We start from the raw sequence: 27,662 nt of genomic DNA on the forward strand, positions 1-27,662 counted from the left end.
GCTCTAGCTAAGTGAAATTAGATAGAGAGCGTCTGTGTATAGCAATTTTTAAGTCTTGATACAGATTTTCAATGGGATAAAGGCCTGGATTTTTACTGGGTCATTCAAACACATGAATATGGCTTTTCTAAACTATTCCATTGTAGCTGGCAGTATGTTTAGGGTTATAGTCCTGCTGGAATGTGAACCTGTGCCCCAGTTTCAAGTCTTTGCAGTCTCAAACAGGTTTTCCTCCAGGATTGCCTTTAATTTAGCTCCATCCATCTTCCCATCAAATCTGACCAGCTTCCCTGTCCCTACTGAAGAAAAGCATTCCCACCGCATGATGCTGCCACCACCATGTTTGAAGGTGGTTATGTTGTTTTCAGGGTGATGTGCAGTGTTATTTTTATGCCACACACAGAGTTTCGCATTTAGCCCAAAATTCGACTTGGGCTTCATCAGACCAGAGCACCTTCTTACACATGCTAGCTGTGTCCCTTACATGACTCTTTGCCATCATCATATGGCTTGCTTTAAAAAATGTCTTAGTCCTTGCTACTCTTCCATAAAGACCCTAGATTTGTGGAGTATACAAATAATAGTTATCCTGTAGATTCTCACCTAAGCTGTAGATCTCTGCAGTTGCCCCAGAGTGACCATGGGCCTCTTGGCTGCTTCTATAATTAATTATCACCTTGTTTAAGATGCCAGTTTAGGTGGACGGTCTTGTCTTGGTAGGTTTGCAGTTGTGCCATACTCCTTCCATTTTTGGATGATGTAATGTATTGAACAATGCTCCATGAGTGTTGAGCGATACCGTCCGATACTTGAAAGTATCGGTATCGGAAAGTATCGGCCGATACCGGCAAAGTATCGGATCTAATCCAATACCGATACCCGATACCAATACAAGTCAATTGGACTCAAGTATCGGACGGTATCCCTGATGGTTCCCAGGGTCTGAAGGAGAGGAAACTCTCCTTCAGGCCCTGGGATCCATATTAATGTGTAAAATAAAGAATTAAAATAAAAAATATTGATATACTCACCTCTCCGACGCAGCCTGCAGCTTACCGAGGGAACCGGCAGCCTTCTTTGCTTAAAATGCGCGCGTTTACTGCCTTCCGTGACGTCACGGCTTGTGGATTGGTCGCGTGCCGCCCATGTGACCGCGACGCGACCAATCACAACAAGCCGTGACGTAATTTCAGGTCCTGAATGCCTAATTCTAGGCATTCAGGATTTGAAAATTACGTCACGGCTTGTGATTGGTCGCGTGCTGCCCATGTGACCGCGACGCGACCAATCACAAGCCGTGATGTAATTTCAGGTCCTGAATGCCTAATTCTAGGCATTCAGGATTTGAAAATTACGTCACGGCTTGTGATTGGTCGCGGTCACATGGGCGGCACGCGACCAATCACAAGAAGGCTGCCGGTTCCCTCGGTAAGCTGCAGGCTGCGTCGGAGAGGTGAGTATATCAATATTTTTTATTTTAATTCTTTATTTTACACATTGGTATTAATCCCGATACCGATTCCCGATATCACAAAAGTATCGGATCTCGGTATCGGAATTCCGATACCCGCAAGTATCGGCTGATACCCGATACTTGCGGTATCGGAATGCTCAACACTATCCATAAGATGTCCAGAGCTTAGGTTATATATATATATATATATATATATATATATATATATATATATATATATATATACATATATATATATATATATTTTATAACCTAAACAAGCTTTACTTTTCTCCACAACTTTATCCCTGACCTGTCTGGTTTCTTTCTTGGTTTCATGATACTGTTTGATCCCTAATGTTCTCAAACAAACCTCTGAGGCCTTCACAGAACAGCTGTAGTTATACTGACTGAGAGTACATTATACACAGGTGGACTCAATTTACTAACTATGTGGAAAACTTTGGAAGAAATTGGTCACTCAGGAGTTTACTTTAGGTGGATCAGACGACAGGATGCAGAATACAAAAGCATGTTACAATTTGCAGATTTATATTTTTAAAATAATTAGAAAACCATGTATCATTTCCTCTACACTTCACAATTCTGAACAAATGTCTTTTGCAATTTTATGACATTCTCATGACTTTATCACTTTTGAAATTTTGGAGGAAACCAAATGGCATCATATTTAACCCCTTCCCGACCTGTGACACAGCGTATGCATCATGAAAGTCGGTGCCAATCCAACCTGTGACGCATATGCTGTGTCACAGAATGATCGCGTCCCTGCAGATCGGGTGAAAGGGTTAACTCCCATTTTACCCGATCTGCAGAGACAGGGGGAGTGGTACTTCAGCCCAGGGGGGGGTGGCTTCACCCCCCCGTGGCTACGATCGCTCTGATTGGCTGTTGAAAGTGAAACTGCCAATCAGAGCGATTTGTAATATTTCACCTAAAAAACTGGTGAAATATTACAATCCAGCCATGGCCGATGCTGCAATATCATCGGCCATGGCTGGAAAACCTGAAGTGACTCCCCCCACCCCACCGATCGCCCCCCCAGTCCTCCGTTATGGGGTCCGGTCCCCTCCGTCCTGTGCTCCGCTCCCCCGTCCTCCTGCCCGCTCCCCCCCTGCTCCTATGTCACCCCCCGGTGCTCCAACGCCCCCCCCGTGCCCCGATCTCCCCCCCCTTATACTTACCGAGGCTCCCGGTGTCAGTCCGTCTCCTCGCTGGGTGCCGCCATCTTCCAAAATGGCGGGCGCATGCTCGGTGCGCCCGCCGAATCTGCCAGCCGGCAGATTCATTACAAGTACATTTTGATCTCTGTGGTAGGTTCTATCACAGCGATCAAAATAAAAAAATTAATAAAAAAAACCCACCCCTTTATCACCCCCATAGGTAGGGACAATAATAAAATAAAGAAAATATTTTTTTTTCTTTTTCCACTAGGGTTAGGGTTAGAACTAGGGTTAGGGTTAGAACTAGGGTTAGGGTTACGGGTAGGGTTAGGGTTAGGGGTAGGGTTAGGGTTACAGGTAGGGTTAGGGGTAGGGTTAGGGTTATGGCATGTGCGGATTTGGCTGCGAATCCGCAGCGGATTGGCCGCGGATCCGCAGCGGATTGGCCGCTGCGAATTCGTAGCAGTTTTCCATCAGGTTTACAGTACCGTGTACACCTATGGAAAACCAAATCCGCTGTGCCCATGGTGCGGAAAATTCCGTGCAGAAAAGCTGCGTTGTATTTTCCGCAGCATGTCAATTCTTTGTGCGGATTCCGTAGCGTTTTACACCTGTTCCTCAATAGGAATCTGCAGGTGAAATCCGCACAAAAAAACACTGGAAATCTGCTGTAAATCCGCAGGTAAAACGCCTTTTACCTGCAGATTTTTCAAAAATCGTGCAGAAAAATCTCACACGAATCCGCAACGTGGGCACATACCCTTAGGGTTAGGGTTGGAATTAGAGTTAGGGTTGGAAATAGGGTTAAGATTAGGCTTGTGGTTAGGGTTACGGATAGGGTTAGGGGTGTGTTGGGGTTACAGTTGTGGTTAGGGTTGGGATTAGGGTTGGGATTAGGGTTAGGACTGGAATTAGGGTTACGGGTGTGTTGGGGTTAGGGTTGTGGTTAGGGGTGTGTTGGGGTTAGGGTTGGGATTAGGGTTATGGCTACAGTTGGGATTAGGATTAGGGGTGTGTTGGGGTTAGTGTTGAAGTTAGAATTGAGGGGTTTCCACTGTTTAGGCACATCAGGGGTCTCCAAACGCAACATGGCGCCACCATTGATTGGAGCCAATCTTGCATTCAAAAAGTCAAATGGTGCTCCCTCCCTTCCAAGCCCCGACGTGCGCCCAAACAGTGGTTTACCCCCACATTTGGGGTACCAGCGTACTCAGGACAAACTGGGCAACAACTGTTGGGGTCCAATTTCTCCTGTTACCCTTGCGAAAATAAAAAACTACTTGCTAAGACATAATTTTTGAGGAAAGAACAATTATTTTTTATTTTCACGGCTCTGCGTTATAAACTTCTGTGAAGCACTTGGGGGTTGAAAGTGCTCACCACACATCTAGATAAGTTCCTTGGGGGGTCTAGTTTCCAAAATGGGGTCACTTGTGGGGTGTTTCTACTGTTTAGGCACATCAGGGGCTCCGCAAATGCAACGTGATGCCCGCAGACCATTCCATCAAAGTCTGCATTTCAAATGTCACTACTTCCCTTCCGAGCCCTGACGTGCGCCCAAACAGTGGTTTAACCCCACATATGGGGTATCACTGTACTCACAACAAACTGGGCAACAAACATTGGGGCCCAATTTCTCCTGTTACCCTTGTGAAAATAAAAAATTGCTTGCTAAATCATCTTTTTTGAGGAAAGAAAAATGATTTTTTATTTTCATGGCTCTGCGTTGTAAACTTCTGTGAAGCACTTGGGGGTTGAACGTGCTCATCACACATCTAGATAAGTTCCTTGGGGGGTCTAGTTTCCAAAATGGGGTCACTTGTGGGGTGTTTCTACTGTTTAGGCACATCAGGGGCTCTGCAAATGCAACGTGATGCCCGCAGACCATTCCATCAAAGTCTGCATTCCAAAACATCACTACTTCCCTTCCGAGCCCCGGCATGTGCCCAAACAGTAGTTTACCCCCACATATGGGGTATCAGCGTACTCAGGAGAAACTGGACAACAACTTTTGGGGTCCAATTTCTCCTGTTACCCTTGCAAAAATAAAAAATTCTGGGCTAAAAAAATATTTTTGAGGAAAGGAAACACATTTATTATTTTCACGGCTCTGCGTTATAAACTTCTGTGAATCACTTGGGGGTTCAAAGTGCTCACCACACATCTAGATAAGTTCCCTTGGGGGTCTAGTTTCCAAAATGAAGTCACTTGTGGGGAGTTCCTACTGTTTAGGCACATCAGGGGCTCTGCAAACGCAACCTGACGCCCGTAGAGCATTCCATCAAAGTCTGCATTTCAAAACGTCACTACTTCCCTTCCGAACCCCGACGTGTGCCAAAACAGTGGTTTACCCCCACATATGGGGTATCAGCGTACTCAGAAGAAACTGGAGAACAACTTTTGGGGTCCAATTTCTCCTGTTACCCTTGGGAAAATAAAAAATTGTGGGCTAAAATAATCATTTTTGAGAAAAGAAAAATTATTTTTTATTTTCACGGCTCTGCGTTATAAACTTCTGCGAAGCACTTGGGGGTTCAAAGTGCTCACCACACATCTAGATTAGTTCCTTGGGAGGTCTAGTTTCCAAAATGGGGTCACTTGTGCGGGAGCTCCAATGTTTAGGCACACAGGGGCTCTCCAAACGCGACATGGTGTCCGCTAATGATTGGAGCTAATTTTCCATTCAAAAAGCCAAATAGCGTGCCTTCCCTTCCGAGCCCTGCCGTGCACCCAAACAGTGGTTTACCCCCACATATTGGGTATCATCGTACTCAGGACAAACTGGACAACAACATTTGGGGTCCAATTTCTCCTACTACCCTTGGGAAAATAAAAAATTCTGGGCTAAAAATCATTTTTGAGGAAAGAAAAATTATTTTTTATTTTCACGGCTCTGCGTTATAAACTTCTGTGAAGCACCTGGGGGTTATAAGTGCTCACTATGCATCTAGATAAGTTCCTTGGGGGGTCTAGTTTCCAAAATGGGGTCACTTGTGGGAGCGCTCCAATGTTTAGGCACACAGGGGCTCTCCAAACGTGACATGGTGTCTGCTAGCGATGGAGATAATTTTTCATTCAAAAAGTCAAATGGCGCTCCTTCCCTTCCGAGCCTTACCATGTGCCCAAACAGTGGTTTACCCCCACATGTGAGGTATCGGTGTACTCAGGAGAAATTGTCCAACAAATCTTAGGATCCATTTTATCCTGTTGCCCATGTGAAAATGAAAAAATTGAGGCTAAAATAATTTTTTTTGTGAAAAAAAAGTACTGTTTCAGTTTTACGGATCAATTTGTGAAGCACCTGGGGGGTTTAAAGTGCTCACTATGCTTCTACATAAGTTCCTTGGGGGGTCTAGTTTCCAAAATGGGGTCACTTGTGGGGGAGCTCCAATGTTTAGGCACACGGGGGCTCTCCAAACGCGACATGGTGTCCGCTAAAGATTGGAGCCAATTTTTCATTGAAAAAGTCAAATGGTGCTCCTTCCCTTCCGAGCCCTGCCGTGCGCCCAAACAGTGGTTTACCCCCACATATGAGGTATCAGCGTACTCAGGATAAATTGGACAACAAGGTTCGTGGTCCAGTTTCTCCTTTTACCCTTGGGAAAATAAAAAAATTTTCGCTAAAATATCATTTTTGTGACTAAAAAGTTAAATGTTCATTTTTTACTTCCATGTTGCTTCTGCTGCTGTGAAACACCCGAAGGGTTAATAAACTTCTTGAATGTGGTTTTGAGCACCTTGAGGGGTGCAGTTTTTAGAATGGTGTCACTTTTGGGTATTTTCAGCCATATAGAACCCTCAAACTGACTTCAAATGTGAGGTGGTCCCTAAAAAAATGGTTTTGTAAATTTTGTTGTAAAAATGAGAAATCACTGGTCAAATTTTAACCCTTATAACTTCCTAGCAAAAAAAATTTGTTTCCAAAATTGTGCTGATGTAAAGTAGACATGTGGGAAATGTTATTTATTAACTATTTTGTGTCACATAACTCTCTGGTTTAACAGAATAAAAATTCAAAATGTGAAAATTGCAAAATTTTCAAAATTTTTGCCAAATTTCCATTTTTTGCACAAATAAACTCAGAAATTATCGACCTAAATTTACAACTAACATGAAGCCCAATATGTCACGAAAAAACACTCTCAGAATCGCTAGGATCCGTTGAAGCGTTCCTGAGTTATTACCTCATAAAGGGACACTGGTCAGAATTGCAAAAAATGGCAAGGTCATTAAGGCCAAAATAGGCTGGGTCATGAAGGGGTTAAAGAGCTTTCTCAGATGATCTGCTCCTTAGACAGCCCAAATGGCCAAAATTCTGTGCTAGAGATGGAATGGAATCTTCTCTTCTTTTTTTCCAGAAACCCAGCCATCCCTCCAAGTTTTTGACATTTTTATCTGAAAGGAAAGAACACCTTATCTAGAAAATACCTAATGATTATCAATATCAAAAATTCTACCTCATAGTAACCTCAATGTGGCATTTCCATCCTCTCCCCTTAATACTCAGCAGGCTTGTAGGTTATATCATGTGCTGTTATTACTGTGATTAGCGGTAAAATAAAATTAGTTAACATAGTTACTAATATAGTTCTATAGACATAACATTGATTTGTTGTGACTATTAAAATTTTTTGATATTGGCTGCATTTCTCTTTCCATTACAGATGATCCCAAAAGTGAAAGCCAAAAAAATCCTAAAAATACAGGTGCTGATTGAATTCTCTTTCAATTTTGGATTTTAGTCTAGTCATACATGTTCTCCCTTTTCTTTGTTTTCTGTCTAGTTGGTCCATTATCTATATATATAATTGTCTAAGGGTTTTTCCGTCTGTCTGTCTGTCTGTCTTTCTGTCTGTCCTGGAAATCCCGCGTCTCTGATTGGTCGAGGCTGCCAGGCCTCGACCAATCAGCGACGGGCACAGCATGGCGACGATGATGTCATAAAGGTTGCCTCGACCAATCAGCGACGGGCACAGTCTGCCGCGAATTCGCCTCGACCAATCAGCGACGGGCACAGTATCGACGTAGATGTCATAATGGTTGCCATGGCGACGATGATGTCATAAAGGTTGCCTCGACCAATCAGCGACGGGCACAGTCTGCCGCGAATTCTGGAATCATCATTGTCTATATACTACGGGGACATGCATACTCTAGAATACCCGATGCGTTAGAATCGGGCCACAATCTAGTCTACTATATAATTGTCTAAGGGGTACTTCCGTCTTTCTGTCTGTCCTTCTGTCTGTCTGTCTGTCTTTCTTTCTGTCTGTCACGGATATTCATTGGTCGCAGCCTCTGTCTGTCATGGAATCCAAGTCGCTGATTTTTCTCGCCAGCTGCCGTCATGGCTGCCGTGACCAATCAGCGACGGTCACAGTCCGATTAGTCCCTCCCTACTCCCCTGCAGTCAGTGCCTGGCGCCCGCTCCATACTCCCCGCAGTCACCGCTCACACAGGGTTAATGCCTGTGTGACCACGTTTTTACTATTGATGCTGCCTATGCAGCATCAATAGTAAAAACATCTAATGTTAAAAATAATAAAAAAAATAAAAAATCATTATATACTCACCTTCCGCCGCCTTTCCCGCTCCTCGCGACGCTCTGGTGACCGCTCCATGCAAGCGGCAGGTTCCGGTGGCAAGGATGGTCTGTGAGAAGGACCTGCCATGACGTCACGGTCATGTGACCGCGACGTCATCACAGGTCCTGCGCGCCTGCACGAGAAGGACCTGCCATGACGTCACGGTCATGTGACCGCGACGTCATCACACCCTGGGACCGGAAGCTGCCGCCTGCACCGCACACAGGCGATGGAACTACTACAAGGAGCCCTCGGAAGGTGAGTATATGTTTATTTTTTATTTTTTAACCTGTGACATACGTGGCTGGGCAATATACTACGTAGCTGGACAATATACTACGTGACTGGCCAAAATACTACGTGGCTGGGCAATATACTACATGGCTCTGTGCTGTATACTACATCGCTGTGCAATATACTATGTGGCTCTGTGCTGTATACTACGTCGCTGTGCAATATACTACGTAACTGGGCAATATACTACGTGGCTCTGTGCTGTATACTATGTAACTGGGCAATATACTATGTGGCTGGGCAATATACTACGTCACTGGGCAATATACTACGTAACTGGGCAATATACTACGTTGCTGGGCAATATACTATGTCACTGGGCAATATACTACGTCACTGGGCAATATACTACGTCACTGGGCAATATACTACGTCACTGGGCAATATACTACGTAACTGGGCAATATACTACGTGGCTAGGCAATATACTACGTGGCTGGGCAATATACTACATGGGCTGTGCAGTGTACTACGTGGGCTGTGCAATATACTACGTGGACATGCATATTCTAGAATACCCGATGCGTTAGAATCGGGCCACCATCTAGTATTTAATAGTTGACCATGAGACATCTAAAAAAAATGGAGCCAGCAGGAACCTCTGCTGCTTCGTTCCAGCAATGAATGAGAATCACAGCAGTTGGACCTAAAGTGATTGGACATTGATGGCATCGCGAAGCAGTTGAAGGATTTCCTATACAAACTCCTGAATGGCTCATACAGTATACACACTGGCCAATGATGAAATTGTCATTTTTTGAGGCATGTAGTATTTCCTATGCCCTTGTCAATTGTCAGAGGAGCCATCTAAAGAATGTAATAGAGAAAGATGTATCTGATCCAAAACTACAGGTCCTTCTCAAAAAATTAGCATATAGTGTTAAATTTCATTATTTACCATAATGTAATGATTACAATTAAACTTTCATATATTATAGATTCATTATCCACCAACTGAAATTTGTCAGGTCTTTTATTGTTTTAATACTGATGATTTTGGCCTACAACTCCTGATAACCCAAAAAACCTGTCTCAATAAATTAGCATATTTTACCCGTCCAATCAAATAAAAGTATTTTTTAATAACAAACAAAAAAACCATCAAATAATAATGTTCAGTTATGCACTCAATACTTGGTCGGGAATCCTTTGGCAGAAATGACTGCTTCAATGCGGCGTGGCATGGAGGCAATCAGCCTGTGACACTGCTGAGATGTTATGGAGGCCCAGGATGCTTCAATAGCGGCCTTAAGCTCATCCAGAGTGTTGGGTCTTGCGTCTCTCAACTTTCTCTTCACAATATCCCACAGATTCTCTATGGGGTTCAGGTCAGGAGAGTTGGCAGGCCAATTGAGCACAGTAATACCATGGTCAGTAAACCATTTACCAGTGGTTTTGGCACTGTGAGCAGGTGCCAGGTCGTGCTGAAAGATGAAATCTTCATCTCCATAAAGCATTTCAGCCGATGGAAGCATGAAGTGCTCCAAAATCTCCTGATAGCTAGCTGCATTGACCCTGCCCTTGATGAAACACAGTGGACCAACACCAGCAGCTGACATGGCACCCCACACCATCACTGACTGTGGGTACTTGACACTGGACTTCAGGCATTTTGGCATTTCCTTCTCCCCAGTCTTCCTCCAGACTCTGGCACCTTGATTTCCGAATGACATGCAAAATTTGCTTTCATCAGAAAAAAGTACCAGGTCAGGCGCTTCTGCCGCTGTTTATGGTTCAAAAGTGGCTTTACCTGGGGAATGCGGCACCTGTAGCCCATTTCCTGCACACGCCTGTGCACGGTGGCTCTGGATGTTTCCACACCAGACTCAGTCCACTGCTTCCTCAGGTTCCCCAAGGTCTGGAATCGGTCCTTCTCCACAATCTTCCTCAGGGTCCGGTCACCTCTTCTCGTTGTACAGCGTTTTCTGCCACATTGTTTCCTTCCAACAGACTTACCATTGAGGTGCCTTGATACAGCACTCTGGGAACAGCCTATTTGTTGAGAAATTTCTTTCTGGGTCTTACCCTCTTGCTTGAGGGTGTCAATGATGGCGTTCTTGACATCTGTCAGGTCGCTAGTCTTACCCATGATGGGGGTTTTGAGTAATGAACCAGGCAGGGAGTTTTTAAAAGCCTCAGGTATCTTTTGCATGTGTTTAGAGTTAATTAGTTGATTCAGAAGATTAGGGTAATAGGTCGTTTAGAGAACCTTTTCTTGATATGCTAATTTATTGAGACAGGTTTTTTGGGTTATCAGGAGTTGTATGCCAAATCATCAGTATTAAAACAATAAAAGACCTGACAAATTTCAGTTGGTGGATAATGAATCTATAATATATGAAAGTTTAATTGTAATCATTACATTATGGTAAATAATGAAATTTAACACTATATGCTAATTTTTTGAGAAGGACCTGTATGTTTTTTTTCAAGTGTATAAATGTAAAAACTGCAAAACAAGAAGTAGGGGTAGTGGTTGAAGGAGATGACAGAAACAGATAGAAATGAATGGGAATCTGTCATCAGGTTTTTTTTTTGCTATATAATGTAAAATCAGCAAGATGTAGAAGCAGAAACCCCAATTCCAGTGATGTGTTATTTGCTAGGCTGGTTGTTGTAGGTTCAATAAAATTCTGGTTTCTCCAGCAGGAGATTATCACTAGAGGACTAGCTGTTTTGTGCCAGGAAGTCCTCCATAATTACAGTGGGGCAAAAAAGTATTTAGTCAGTCAGCAATAGTGCAAGTTCCACCACTTAAAAAGATGAGAGGCGTCTGTAATTTACATCATAGGTAGACCTCAACTATGGGAGACAAACTGAGAAAAAAAAATCCAGAAAATCACATTGTCTGTTTTTTTATCATTTTATTTGCATATTACGGTGGAAAATAAGTATTTGGTCACAAACAAACAATCAAGATTTCTGGCTCTCACAGACCTGTAACTTCTTCTTTAAGAGTCTCCTCTTTCCTCCACTCATTACCTGTAGTAAGGGCACCTGTTTAAACTTGTTATCAGTATAAAAAGACACCTGTGCACACCCTCAAACAGTCTGACTCCAAACTCCACTATGGTGAAGACCAAAGAGCTGTCAAAGGACACCAGAAACAAAATTGTAGCCCTGCACCAGGCTGGGAAGACTGAATCTGCAATAGCCAACCAGCTTGGAGTGAAGAAATCAACAGTGGGAGCAATAATTAGAAAATGGAAGACATTCAAGACCACTGATAATCTTCCTCGATCTGGGGCTCCACGCAAAATTCCACCCCATGGGGTCAGAATGATCACAAGAACGGTGAGCAAAAATCCCAGAACCACGCGGGGGGACCTAGTGAATGAACTGCAGAGAGCTGGGACCAATGTAACAAGGCCTACCATAAGTAACACACTACGCCACCATGGACTCAGATCCTGCAGTGCCAGACGTGTCCCACTGCTTAAGCCAGTACATGTCCGGGCCCGTCTGAAGTTTGCTAGAGAGCATTTGGATGATCCAGAGGAGTTTTGGGAGAATGTCCTATGGTCTGATGAAACCAAACTGGAACTGTTTGGTAGAAACACAACTTGTCGTGTTTGGAGGAAAAAGAATACTGAGTTGCATCCATCAAACACCATACCTACTGTAAAGCATGGTGGTGGAAACATCATGCTTTGGGGCTGTTTCTCTGCAAAGGGGCCAGGACGACTGATCCGGGTACATGAAAGAATGAATGGGGCCATGAATCGTGAGATTTTGAGTGCAAACCTCCTTCCATCAGCAAGGGCATTGAAGATGAAACATGGCTGGGTCTTTCAACATGACAATGATCCAAAGCACACCGCCAGGGCAACGAAGGAGTGGCTTCGTAAGAAGCATTTCAAGGTCCTGGAGTGGCCTAGCCAGTCTCCAGATCTCAACCCTATAGAAAACCTTTGGAGGGAGTTGAAAGTCCGTGTTGCCAAGCGAAAAGCCAAAAACATCACTGCTCTAGAGGAGATCTGCATGGAGGAATGGGCCAACATACCAACAACAGTGTGTGGCAACCTTGTGAAGACTTACAGAAAACGTTTGACCTCTGTCATTGCCAACAAAGGATATATTACAAAGTATTGAGATGAAATTTTGTTTCTGACCAAATACTTATTTTCCACCATAATATGCAAATAAAATGATAAAAAAACAGACAATGTGATTTTCTGGATTTTTTTTTCTCAGTTTGTCTCCCATAGTTGAGGTCTACCTATGATGTAAATTACAGACGCCTCTCATCTTTTTAAGTGGTGGAACTTGCACTATTGCTGACTGACTAAATACTTTTTTGCCCCACTGTATGTGCTCTACATAACCCTACCCCCACCACTGATAAGCAGCACTCTGCCAATGCACAGTGAACATAGGGAGCTGCCAATCAGTGGTATGTGTGTGTGTGTGGGGGGGGTTATACAGTGCTTAGTATTCAGAGAACTCCTAAACCTGCCATAGAGACAACAGTAATTTTATAAAGACTGAATTAAGCAGACCAGTAAGTGAAACATTGCGGCAATCAGGGTCTTTGCCCCTACAGCATGCTACTGTCGGATGAGGTATCAAAAACCTGATAGCAAATTCCATTTAAAAATCTGATAGGTTTAGCCCAAAAAATAAAATCAAGTTCTCTGTCCTCCTTTAATTTCTTCCGAGTGCACTGATATGCCATATGGGGTCTAAAACTATTTTTGAAGCACAATGCGGAACTGAGAAGGGAAGGAGCTCCATATTACAGTGTAGATTTTTCTGCACTGGGTTGAGGGTGCCATTTCACATTGGCCGAGCCCTGGAGGTGTCAGAACAGAAAAACCCCAATAAGTGACCCTATTTTACAAACCAAACCTCTCAATGACTTCATATAGGAGTGTAGTGATCATGTTGACCCAACAGGTGTGTCACAGAATTTTATACCATTGGGTAGTTAAGAAAAAAACATTTACATTTTAACCATCAAAATTGTGTGTTAGCCCCAAATTTTACATTTTCATACTGGGCAATGGGTAAAAATGACACCATAATTTGTCCCACAGTTTCTTCTGAATGTAGAAATACCCATATGTGGCTGTACAGTACTGCTTAGCCACACGACCAGACTCGGTAGAGACGGAGTGCTATTTGCCTCCTGGAGCGCAGATTTTCCTAGAATATTTTATGGACTCCATATACAGAGCCCCTAAGTGCTAGAAAAGCAGAGTCCCCCCTTACGCTAACACCCGCACCAGCGCTCAGCATGAAACAGCATTTTGCAGAAACGCAGCACCGTACAGCTCATAATAATAAACATGGGAGAATTTGGTAATTTTTTCTTGTATTGCAGGCAATGAACCCAGGAGCAGATTATTTACGTGCATAGAGATATACTGTGTATAAGGCCAGTTTTACACGTCAGTGGCTCCGGTACGTGTAGTGACAGTTTTCTCACGTACCGGGGACACTGACACAAGTAGACCCATTCAAATGAATGGGTCTATGCACATGCCTGCGTGTTTTCATGGACCGTGTGTCCGTGTGCAAAACACGTAGACATGTCAGTTTTTCTCTGGCAGCACGGTCCGCAAAGCATCCCGCACACATGCACACGGAGAACAGTGTGCACTCTCCTCCGTGTGCATGTACCGCCGCAGGAGAAACAGCGCTACAGTTAAGCGCTGTCCCCTGGGTGTGGTGCTGAAGCCGGCATTCATGCCTTCTGTCCTGCTCGGCTGAAAGCAGCGCTTGCAGGAGAGAAGAGATGAAAGATCAAGTTTTTTTTGTTAAAAATAAAGTTTGTGGTCCCCTCCGGCGTCCCACCCCTCCCCACCCCCCGACGGCAGCTTGGCCTGTGTGAGCGATCACGTGGTACTGCTCATTACAGTGATGAATATGTGGCTCCACCTCCCATAGGGGTGGAGCCGCATATTCATCACTGTAATGAGCGGTACCACGTGACCGCTCACACAGGACAGGCTGCCGGCGCTGAGAGGAGGCATTGCGGGAGCTGGGTGAGTATTTCTCGGCAAGCAGGCGGGCGCACAGGAGGTGGGAGGCGGGAGGTCACCCCCAAACTTTATTTTTAACAAAAAATAAATAAAAAATTGATTTTCAATCTCTTCTCTCCTGCGGGCGCTGCAGGGGACAAGAGATGAATGCCGCCTTCAGCACCACACTCTGGGGACATCACTTACTGTAGCACTGTCTCTCCTTCATGGTCCGTGTGGTCCTCAGGCAGCACACGGCTGCCGCACATGTGCCACACTGATGTGCCACGTGAGCACGCGGACACGGATAACTCCGGTACCGTTTTCTCCGGTACTGGAATTATCTGGACGTGTGAGACTGGCCTAACAAGGTATTTCCATGTTCCCTGTATACTGATGTGAAGAAGTCAGATTTTTTATTCCTATAAAACTGCTAAAATAATAAAAAGCAATTACAGGAAAATATAGATTTTCCCATGAGTCTCCCCTGTAATCAAACCCACAAACCTCAACATTACAGGCAGGAGATAAACCTGCTGAGCCAGAAGTTCTGGTGATGTAATGGGGAGAATTTTGAATACTTGATCTGTATTGCAGCCGCCAACCCCACAGGCAGATTGTACTGATACATTGTATATACAGTGTATTTCTATTTCTCTGTATTCTAGAGGGAGAATAAAAGTTTTTTTTAACGCTAAAAAATACCTAAAAACAATTAAAATATTGCCATTTTTAATGTGCTTTAATTTTAAATAATCAGCAAACAACCCATAAACCCATGGGTTTAATAGAGACTAGATGGTGGCCCAATTCTATCGCATCGGGTATTCTAGAATATGTATGTATATAGCAGCCACATAGTATATAGCACAGGCCACGTAGTATATAGGAGCCATGTAGTATATAGCAGACAAATACTACGTGGCTTGTGCTATATACTATGTGGCTGCTATATACATACATACATATTGTAGAATAGCCGATGCGTTAATACAGGCCATGCAGTATATAACAGCCCACGCAGTATATAGCAGCCACGCAGTATATAACACAGGGCACGTAGTATATAGCACAGCCCACGCAGTATATCACACTGCCCATGTAGTATATAGCACAGTCCCCGCAGTATATCACACTGCCCATGTAGTATATAGCACAGCCCACGCAGTATATCACACTGCCCATGTAGTATATAGCACAGCCCACGCAGTATATCACACTGCCCATGTAGTATATAGCACAGCCCATGCAGTATATCACACTGCCCATGTAGTATATAGCACAGCCCCCGCAGTATATCACACAGCTCATGCAGTATATCACACTGCCCATGTAGTATATAGCACAGCCCACGCAGTATATAGCACAGCCCACGCAGTATTTAGCAGTGTGGGCACCATATCCTTGTTAAAAAAAAATAATTAAAATAAAAAATAGTGATATACTCACCCGCCGGGATCCACCGAAGCTCTGGCGATGCCCGTGCGGCTGCCGCCATCTTCCGTTCCCAGGATGCATTGCGAAATTACCCAGAAGATTTAGCGGTCTCGCGAGACCGCTAAGTCTTCTGGGTAATTTCGCAATGCATCTCTGGGAACGGAAGATGGCGGCCGGCACGAGCGCATCGTCGGACGACGGAGGGTGAGAATAGCAGTGTTTTTTTAATTATTTTTAACATTAGATCGTTTTACTATTGATGCTGCATAGGCAGCATCAATAGTAAAAAGTTGGTCACACGGGGTTAATAGAAGCTGTAACGGAGTGCATTACCCGCGGCATAACGCTGTCCGTTACCGCTGCCATTAACCCTGTGTGAGCGCTGAGTGGAGGGGATTATGGAGTGGGCACTGACTTCGGGGAGGAAGGAGCGGCCATTTTGCCGCCGGACTGTGCCCGTCGCTGATTGGTCGTGGCCGTTTTGCCGCGACCAATCAGCGACTTGGATTTCCATGACAGACAGAGGCCGCGACCAATGAATATCCGTGACAGACAGACAGACAGAAAGACAGACAGACGGAAGTGACCCTTAGACAATTATATATTAGATGAAATACCCCTGAGGCCATGTTCACATGTAGCATAAAGGCTGCATTTTGTTTATTTTTTTTCTGCAGATGTCCTCACTACACAATGCAATAGAAATCTTCTCTGATTATTGTGAGTTTGCTGCAATTCTTTTGTGAGAGTTCCGCCATATTTGATGCATTTTTGGTGCAGATGTGAATTCACGTGTTTAATTCCTTTTTAATATTAGAGGAAAGCATTTAAAAATGTAACGCCATTTTTTTCTTCTTTCAGAAGAAGCCCATATAGAAAAAAACACCAAAACAGTGCAGTTCAGCCTTGAGTTTAGACACACAGGAGGCACAGTTTTCAAGAAATCACTTCCACTAAGCTTAGACATTTAGACCGTGTTCACATGTAGCGTAAATGCTTCTTATTTTCTACTACCATTTTTGCACCGAAATTCTGTGTTTAACAATCCAAGCAAAGTGGATGTGATTTCATGAAAACTGCGCCTGCTGTGCTTCTATACACGTGGCTGAACTGTGCTGTTTTGGAAAAAAACGGCTGTTACTTTTTTAGGTGCAGAATCAAAGCTTTTCCATATTATAAAAAACACTTAAAAACGTGGCTTTACATCTGGACTAAAAGTGCATCAAATAAGGGGAAAAGGCATCAAAAATGCAGCAATAATCAGAGAAGATTTGTATTGTGTAATATGGTGCGGACACAGGAAGAAAACCAAAAACACAGTGTTTATTCAACGTGTGAACTCGGCCTTACAGAGACCAAAAAGCCAGGTGTTGTATAGAGATGGGAAAAGAGAAAAAAGTAGCGGTTCAGCACACCTGCTTAGTGCAAGGTAAAAAAAGTCCAGGAAAAGACCAGCCTTCGCTTCATCTAAAAAAGGCTTTTATTCCAGTAAAGATAAAATCAAGAGCAGGTCACACAGCAGTGCTCCATGAGGCGTAGAGGGAAACCATAAAAAGAGTTTCTGACTTATGTGGTCCTTAATCGCTGCCGGAATGTTCACAATCACACAACTATATTGGGTGTGTGTGTGTGTATAAAAAAAACGATGAAAAAGACACACCAGTGAATATACAAATATAACACAGAACAGTGTATATACAGATAACACCATGAGAAAACAAGCTCAAACAAAGCAATAACACAATTAATAATGCAAAATTAATTCAGACCATTTGTTGAGCCCCATGGGAGATGAGGAGAGCTCTCCTCCAGTCACAGCCTTGTACCGCCCTGTTAACGCTCTCAATGGCACTAAAAGAAAAGTGAGTTAAATCTCCTGCATGTGTCAGCAAAAAGTGCCTGGACACATTAGATGGATGTGATGGATTGGGGTCAGAAGCATCTCTGACATGCTCTCTAATGTTTTGTTTTAACCTGGGAGTTGTACACCCTATATAGGAAACTTTACATAAATCCTAGTGTGCACAATACACAACATACATAGAATTGTAATTCTGGAATTGTTTTAATTTATACTCACTATTATTAATTGTGTCACATTACAGTGGTTTTATTTGCATACTTGCAACATGTGCATCTCTGCATCCCACACTTGTAGAATCCCTTATAATTTAACCAAGATCCACTGTGATTCAAATTAGACACAAAATGAGAGGCACATGCACTAAACGCCTTCAGAGAGGGACAGCCTATGGGAGAAAACAAAAGCTGCTAGGAGGTATGTTACACACCCTGTCAAACGTGTGCAATAAGATACACTAAAAAAAACATAAATAGGTACAGTATATAACTTTGCACTAGTCTGTCCTTCCTAGGAACAAGTAGGCCCCGCAAGAAGCGTGCTAACATGTATACATCAATGGCACAAAAGGTATATATGTAAATGAACACCAATAAAAGCACAATAAAAACAAAAAAAGAGCGGTATTGTACACTGTACACTGAATAGCAAGCTTGGGGTGGGTGACAAACCAGGCTGCAAATAGGTGATTTATAAAAATTGAAGTATGGCAATCAGTCTTATTTGCCCACCCTGCTATTATTGCATATGTGCCAATATATATTCAGTTACACATTGAAAAACTAAAAAAACATAGTGAAAAACACTATACACTAACAAAGTAGGTAATTATTACACTATTCACCTCTATGCAGTCCAGTAAAGTTCTTAGTTGTATCCACTTGAAAAAAGAACCTCACTAGGCGGATGTATGGAGGTCCTTGGAAAAATAAAAAAAAAGCAAATAGAGTTGCAATGCAGTGAACAGGCAGCCCCGGGCGGTGGTGTGCCTGTATGTGAAGAAACAAGGCAATGTGGCCACAGGTACAGCAGCGTGTGACGTCACACAGTCCATGGAGCACTGAAGCCAGTGTAATCCACCAGTCCTAGTCCTTGTGTGTTTTGGAAAACTTGGTTTCCTTTTTCAGAGGAAACAGAGTTTATACTTGGCTATTTCGGAGGAAAACTTTTTTTTCAGCAGCAAATCTTTTTTCAATATGTGGTGAGGTATGGTCGATATATTGATGATTTGTTCCTTAATTTAGTCAAGTGACTAGGCGGCCATACCACACTTTATGCAAAATTTGAATGGCAATTAATACAATCTTAAAGTAACCCATCATTGGCAAAACTATTCTATTTCACCTTTGGATTTAATTTGAACTTCAAAGATAATAGAGTGGATACTCATACTTATCATAAGGAAGTATCGTGCAATACCATCCTAAATGCCAATTCATGCTACTCTAGGAATACCATCAAGGGTGTGCCCGATGGTGAGTTGAACCGTGTACGTAGGAATTGTACTGACAATTGTTTTCTGTCAATGTTCCAGGTTAAAGAAAAGACATTAACAAGATTGGACTTTTTATAATGCTAGGAATAAAATTAGTAACAACAATAGGCAGTTTGTTCTTAAAATATAATAAAAATTCTCTTCCCAATAGAAATAAATTGATGTCAGCACTTTTATTAAAGAATTCCCTGAGATAAAATGTATTATTAATACGATACGATACGATACGATACACTTTATTGATCCCGTGGGAAATTATGGTATCACAGCAGCACAACTTAAATCATAAAAATCATAAAATGAATTACTTAATTGACATGACAGTGTAGTTGACAGAAGAACATTATACATTATACATTAGAACAGGACATACACAACTAGTGAACTGAAATGTAGAGAAATAAAGTAGACATTCACCTTGATGATTTAACCCTAATGTTATTGTTGTACATTCCCATGGCAGTTGGCACAAATGATTTCCTATATTTTTCCTTCTTACACCTCAGAAGTATTAGCCAGTTACTGAAGGTGCTCTTCTGTCTCATGAATAGCTCATATAATGGATGTGCATTATTGTTCATGATTGCCATACACTTTTTCAGAGTTCTTCTCTCCACTACCTCCTCAAAAGAGTCCAGATTGCAGCCAACAGCAGAACTTGCCTTCTTGATAATCTTATTCAGCTTATTAGCATCAGAGGCCCGCACACTACTACCCCAGAATATGACTGCGAAAAAGATGGCACTTGCCACTACAGACTGGTAGAACATTTCTAACATTTTGCTGCACACATTAAAAGACCTCAGTTTCCTTAGGAAATACAATCTGCTCATCCCCTTCTTGTAGACAAACTCTGAGTGGCATCTCCAGTCCAGTTTGCTGTTCAAATGGACCCCCAAATATTTGTAACTCTCCACCTGCTCTACCTCCTGCCCAGCAATAGTGATCGGTAAGCATTCCATCTTTATCCTGCTATAGTTCGCCACCAACTCCTTAGTTTTCTTAACATTTAGTTGTAGATAGTTACCATTGCACCAATCCACGAAATTCGACACCACCCTTCTGTATTCCTCATCCCCCTGATCTCCCCTAATACATCCCACAACCACGGAGTCATCCGAAAATTTTTGAAGGTGGCAAAGATCAGATTTATACTGAAAGTCTGAAGTATACAGTGTGAAAAGAAAGGGCACAAGCACCGTTCCCTGGGGGGCACCTACACTGCTCAATAATCTGCTTGACACAACTGCTCCCATCTGTACAAACTGTGGCTGATCTGATAGGTAGTCAGCTATCCAATTTCTCATCCCCTCCTCAACCTTCATATCAGTCATCTTTTTGTGTAGTAAAAGTGGCTGCAGGGAGTTAAATGCACTCGAGAAATCGAAGAACATTGCTCGCACCATGGTTCCGTCAGTCTCCAGAAATGAATGTACACTATGTAACAGGGAAAGAATAGCATCATCCACCCCCAATCTATGTCGGTAAGCAAACTGAAGGGGATCAATAAAAGCATTGACCCTTGGTCTTAAGTGAGCAAGCACTAATCTTTCCAAGGCCTTCATAGCGTGAGATGTTAAGGCTACAGGACGATAGTCTTTTAGGGTTGCAGGAGAAGAAGTCTTGGGTACCAGCACCAGACAGGAAGTTTTCCATAACACAGGTACCCTCTGTGTTTGTAGACTTCCATTAAATAGGAGTGTAAAGACAGTACACAGCTGGTCTGCACACACTTTAAGGACATGTGGACTGAGTCCATCAGGTCCTGCAGCTTTACCAATGTTAAGTGACTTAAACTGCCTCCTCACATCATTTTCGGATACTCTAAAATTAGTCTGCTCATCCTCCAATATCGATGTTGCAGAATTTGCCCCAATTCCCATCCACTAACAGTTGGCAGTACACATGTACTGCTAAACCTATTGAAATACTCGTTCATCTCATTAGCCTTGTCCAGTTTTCCTCCCCCATGTTCAGACCTCACCTTAAGCCCAGTCAGTAATTTCATTCCTGACCAAACCTCTCTGGTATTATTGTGGGACAGTTTCTTTTCCAGTTTAATTCTGAAGGCTTCCTGGGCCTCCTTTATTTTATGCTTCAATTCATGCTGTATCATTTCAATTTCCTCTTTGTCACCTAATTTAAATGCCTTTTTTTTTCCTGTTGAGAAAATGCTTCAATTCCTTTGTTATCCATGGCTTGTTATTTGCAAAACACCTAATCTTTTTAGCCAGCACCAACATATCAGTGCAGAAGTTAGGGTACCGTCACACATTGAAATTTCCATCGCTACGACGTTACGATTCGTGACGTTCTAGCGATATCGTTACGATATCGCAGTGTCTGACACGCAGCAGCGATCAGGGATCCTGCTGAGAATCGTACGTCGTAGCAGATCGTATGGAACTTTCTTTCGTCGCTTGATCACCCGCTGACATCGCTGGATCGTTGTGTGTGACAGCGATCCAGCGATGTCTTCGCTTGTAACCAGGGTAAACATCGGGTAACTAAGCGCAGGGCCGCGCTTAGTAACCCGATGTTTACCCTGGTTACAAGCGTAAACGTAAAAAAACAAACCGTACATGCTCACCCGTCGGTGTCCTTCAGGTCCCTTGCCGTCTGCTTCCTGCTCTGAGTGCCGGCCGGAAAGTGAGAGCAGATCACAGCGGTGCTGCGCTCCGCTCTCACTGTACGGCTGCACTCAGAGCAGGAAACAGACGGCAAGGGACCTGAAGGACACCGACGGGTGAGCATGTACGGTTTGTTTTTTTACGTTTACGCTGGTAACCAGGGTAAACATCGGGTTACTAAGCGCGGCCCTGCGCTTAGTTACCCGATGTTTACCCTGGTTACCCGGGGACTTCGGCATCGCTGCAGCGCCGTGATTGCAACGTGTGACCGCAGTCTACGACGCTGGAGCGATATTCATACGATCGCTGCGACGTCACGGATCGTGCCGTCGCATCGATGAAAATTTCAATGTGTGACGGTACCCTTAATGTAGTCAGTCACTCTACCAACCACTTCATTAACATTTGTATACTCGTCCATTGTCCCAAGCAACACATCCCAGTCTGTAAGATGAAAGCAATCCTGTAAAGCCTGTTCATTTGTTGGACTCCACATTCTAACAGATTTAATCGTAGCAGTCTGTTTACTAACAACAGGTTGGTAGACTGGTGACAATAGTATAAGATTGTGATCAGACTTCCCCAAGGGCGGCAGGGTAGACAATGCATAAGCATTCTTGACATTCGCATAGAGTAAGTCCAAAATAATTTTGTCACATGTTGTACATTTAACAAATTGATAGAATTTAGGTAAGGCAGTAGAAATTTTAGCCCGATTAAAATCCCCAGAGATTACAGTAAGCGAGTTGGGGTGTTTCAACTGGAGCAGAGCAATGACTCCTGACAGCACTTCACCTGCAGCCTCATGGTTTGCAGTTGGTGGTATGTACAACACTATTGCAATAACAAGCAAGAATTCTCTAGGAATATAGTAAGGTCTGAGGCCAACAGCTAGCAATTCAATGTTAGGACAACAATGGCGCTCCCTCACTGTCACATGCCCCTGATTGCACCATCCATTGTTTATGTAGAGTATAACTCCACCGCCCTTTTTTTGCCGCTCTTCATAGTGTCTCTATCCACCCGGACCATGTGAAATCCTGGTACTGAGACACTTGAGTCAGGGATCTCGCCACGTAACCATGTTTCAGTAAAACACATCAAACTGCTTTCTTTGTAATCCCTCTGGGTCCGTATTAATGCCAGCAGTTCATCCGACTTATTTCCCAGTGATTGAACATTCCCCATGATGATGGACGGAACTACAGGTTTAAACCGTCTTCGCCTTGCCTTAAGTTTTTTGCCCGCTCTGCAGCCTCTGAAAGGTCGCCTTACCTCACATGGGACACGTGGTCTACCCACTGCAGGAGAAGGCATTAGCCTGCACAGCTCCAGAAGTCGGCCCCTTGAGTAAGCAACGCGTTTAGGAACAGACTTTGAGACATCAATCAAAACCTTGCCCATGTTAGTCGCACCAAGCCTGTCCATGTAGGGAGGCATACAGTGCGCGCCTCCAGACATAGCTGTACCAATTCCCAGACAGGTAGTGGCCGCCTGGCAGTAGGTGCATATAATACCACCTACTAGATAATAGATATCTTCCCGTGTTGTTTTCAATGATGATAAACTCAGAAACATAGTTCACAATGGTTGCCGAGTTGTTGTTTTTTAGCAAAAAGGCCCCCTACATTAATTAATGCTCTATCATCCAGTATAATTAATTCAAATAGGAGTTACAGTGGGTCTTGATTAAAATATAAGGGATTCTACAAATGTGGAATGCAGAGATGCAAGTATGCAAAGAAAACCACTGTAATTTTTGACACCGTTTATAATAGTGTTTATAAATGAAAACAATTCCTGAATTGGAATAATGCGTATGTTGTGTATAGCGCACATAAAAAAAAAAGCTTTCAACAATTGAAAAAATTTAACGGTTTAATGTTTTATTTTAAATATTATAATTTGTTTTTAATGAAGTAAAATATGAAAAATAATTTTAAAAGGTTTGGCATTTCCACTTTTAAACACTAGGGGGAGGAGCCGCTGAAATTTGCCATAAAAATCTAGTGTACACCTAGTGTACACATTACGACTACAGTAAATGTGGGCGGGGTCTGCTCACATGTGCGTGACGTCACTCCTCCCCTCCCCTTCTGGGTGTTCGTAAAAGGTTAAGAAAGGATGAAGTTTATGGCATAGGGTGTATCACATGCACGATTAGATAAGCTTAGAGTAATACACGCTGGGGTTCGATACAGGGCTAAATTTAGTTTATCACATGATGGGAATAGGTATTGAGCTCAGCAGAGCATATCACACAAGATGGAATTAGATACGCACTGTGTAATGTATGTAAGAGGTGACCCGGCTCCGTCTAATTCTATGGGAGCAGTGGTGTAATGTGTGATACCCAGTAGCATAGCTACCGGGAGGCACCATGCTCTGAGGGCCCCCCAAAGTTATGTACTGTAAACTGTATTGGCGCTCTCCGATACAGTAAAACTCTGCGGCAGAGCAGGGAGACATGATCTCTTTGCATTGCCACGTGGCCACTGTGGGGCCCCTGTGCCTGGCTGGGGGAGTCCAGCACTGTACCCCCCTCTTGCTATCACATGTTCAACTGTATCGGCTGGATGCTGACACAGTTGAAAGCAATGATGATGAGTGAGGGAGCGTGACGCATTAATCCCCCTCTGCGTCTGACATCACTGACAGCTGGTGCAATGACATCATTATATGTTGCTCGCTGCAATGACCAGAGCAGGGGGGGATCAAGGAGGAGAAGTGAGTATTGTATATATATAATTTTTTTTCTGGGAGAGCAATATAATATATGGAGGACTATGGGGTGCATTATATTGGATGGGGGGCAGTGAGGAGTGCATTATAATAAATGGAGGTCTATGTGGAGTGCATTACACTATGTGGAGGCCTATCTGGAGTGCATTATACTATGTGGAAGCCTATGTAGCATGCATTACATTATGTGGAGGCCTATGGGGAGTGCATTATTATATATGGAGGCCTTTGGAGACTGCATTACGCTATATAGATGCCTATGGGGAGTGCATTACACTATTTAGAGGCTATTTAGTGGGTCCTCATACAGTGTGGGAGTTAATGTGGGTCCATTATAAAATCTTGGGGCCATTATACATTGTTGGGGCCATCAAACGGTGTTTGCCAGATGGAAAAGTGAATGATTCCATCAGACAGAACGTCAGTTGTAAGTCACTATCTATAACTATAATCTCATATGTATTCTGCAGCACTGATCTACCACTTTATGGTGGTAATATCAGTGGGCTTCTTTCACACTTCCGTCTCCTGCTGTGTGTCGTTGTGCAGTGAAATGACGTATCGACGGACGTCACGAAAATAGTGAAAAACGTGTGTGACGCATCCAGTGTAATGACAGATGCATCGTTTGTGTTGTTGCCACAATGTCAATGGAGACATTTACAGGAAGAGAGAGAGAGAGACTTTTTCCCGGATTTCAAAATCCTTCCGGGCGTGCTCAGAAGGGAAAAACGTGATAGGTTGCTGGATTCCTGTGTGTGACGGTCAGCGACGGATCCTGCGTCCATAGGCTTCCATTATCGCCGACGACGGGCAGTGCAGTATGCGTCGCTGACCGATTTTCCAACGTGCTCAAAAAACGTTCCTCTGAATGTTTTCTCCGCACGATGGACCGCTATTTTCCGCACGACGGATGAAACGGATGGCCATCCGTCATAATCCGTCGCTAATACGTCTATGGGAAACTGCAGGATCCTGCAAATTATTTTGCAGGATCCTGCATTCTCAAAAATCGATGGAAGTGTGAAAGAGGTCTTAGTCTCTGTATTGAGATTTTTTTTGTAACAGCGAGGTCATCTGCAGAGGTTCTCCTATTAGGGTGCGCCACCGTAGTTGTCATCAGGGTTACCTGGTTAGGGGCCCACGCAGAAGTTTCTCTCCTCCCCGAACCAAAATCCTTGCTACACTTCTAGTGACACCACTCCGTCCACTTCTATGGGAGCAGTGGTGTAATATATGACCCAACTCCATCCACTATATTACTACTCCCATAGAAGTAGATAGAGCAGGGTCACACATTACACCACTGCTCCCATAGAAGTGTATGGAGTGGGGGTCATACATTTCTTAGGGAGAAGTGGTGTAACACTTGACCCTGATCTGTCCACTTCTATGGGATCAGTGGTGTAATATGTGACCCTGCTCCATCCATTTCTATGGGAGCAGTGGTGTAATGTGTGACCCCGCTATGTCCACCATATTATTACTCCCATAGAGGCACACAGAATGGGGTTACACATTACACCACCTCGGGGTCTGTGGATGAGTGGAGGGGGAGAGGGGTTGGTGACTGGAGGAGAGCTTTCCTCAACAGAGAAACATATTGGATTCTAATGTTGAATACATCATCTCCCATGGGGCTCAACAAAAGGTCTTACTTAATTTTGCTTTATTAATTGTGTGATCGTTTTTAGTTTTTGTTTTCTCATGGGTTTTTTTTGTTTATAGATTGTTTTGTGTTAAATTTGTATATTCACTTGTGTGTCTTTTTCATTGGTTTCTTATCCGTACACACATGCAGGCTAATCAATCAACCAGACTGCGATTACATATAGTTGTGTGATCTGGAGTTAACATTTTGGCAGTGATTAAGGACCACGAATGTCAGAAACGTGTTGCCTTATGTTTTTATAGTTTCCCTCTATGCCTCACGGAGTACTGTTGTGTGAACTGTTCTTGATTTTATCTTTACTGGAATAAAAGCCTTTTTATGGATGAAGCGAGGGCTGGTCTTTTCCTGGACATAAAAATGAGAAAGTTCTGGCAGCTCTGACTGTGAATGAAGGAAAAAAAATTACAGGTACCAACTAGAGATGAGCAGGACGCACAGATGACGTCGAACCAGGTAAGAGATTCGCAGCCTGCCGTCCAGGCACCCGGTAGCACTGACCTGGATGCTGGAGACGAGTTTTGTGAATCAATCCGCTCATCTCTAGTCCCAACTGTCATGGATACAGTAGACAGTCCTGGATTTGGGTCCGCAGTCTCGGGCATCTGCTGACTTTCCCTCACTGCCACCACTCCCCTGACATCTCCTACCAGGGTAGAAAAAATTAGTAAATGGGCATGCATTGGGGTGTGGCCAGAGCACGGCCAAAATTTGCCACAGATCGCTTAGCTCGTCACATAATTTGTCTCTTTTTGTTCTTCAAAACTTGGAAGTTATGCATTACGCAGTATACAACAGGGGCACATTTATAAGATTATCTCAGCATAAGAACAGGGTTTTTTTTTTTTTTTGTGGAGCTTATATTTATTCCTAGATCTACTAATTAAAATGTACTTTGTTTGTGGGGAAAACCCTTTTAAGCTCTTTGTCCTTTACCTACCTTCTTTCTATAAAGGTCTTGATCAAAACTGACCTCCAGTAAAAATTTTACAAGTTTTTTTTGCATTTCACAGGCTTTTGCAGTTCTCCCCCGGATATTCCCTTTGCAGAGCTTAGTGAAGAATTCTCAAAACAAACTGTCTTCTCTAAAGATACCACTGTCACCTTGAATTGCCAAACCGGCTATTCACCAACACCAGGACATATTTTAACTGCAACGTGTTTAAGTGATGGAACATGGTTTTCTGACACAGTTTGCGGACGTAAGCATACCTTTTGTGTTGTTTTGACCTAAAAGTGTTTTTTGCCTTTATTAAATAACAAGTTTCAAAATTTTACAAAATAGAAAAGTTTGCAATGGAGTATTTAGCTGGGATCGGCAGGTCTAACATCCACGAGAGAACAGATTA

At 43.3% G+C, this 27,662-nt stretch overlaps 1 protein-coding gene across 1 annotated transcript in view; it reads left to right on the forward strand.

Annotated features, from left to right (window-relative positions):
- The window catches only part of LOC143815679 (complement receptor type 1-like), a 184,092-nt gene that overhangs the window by 73,652 nt on the left and 82,778 nt on the right, over positions 1-27,662 (forward strand). Inside the window, exons 7-8 of the mRNA XM_077295191.1 lie at positions 7,302-7,343; positions 27,327-27,515. Coding sequence (XP_077151306.1) covers positions 7,302-7,343; positions 27,327-27,515 — 231 coding nt within the window. The remainder of the gene's footprint in view (positions 1-7,301; positions 7,344-27,326; positions 27,516-27,662) is intronic.

Source organism: Ranitomeya variabilis, chromosome 3 (assembly GCF_051348905.1).
Source record: "Ranitomeya variabilis isolate aRanVar5 chromosome 3, aRanVar5.hap1, whole genome shotgun sequence".
Lineage (NCBI taxonomy): Eukaryota > Metazoa > Chordata > Amphibia > Anura > Dendrobatidae > Ranitomeya > Ranitomeya variabilis.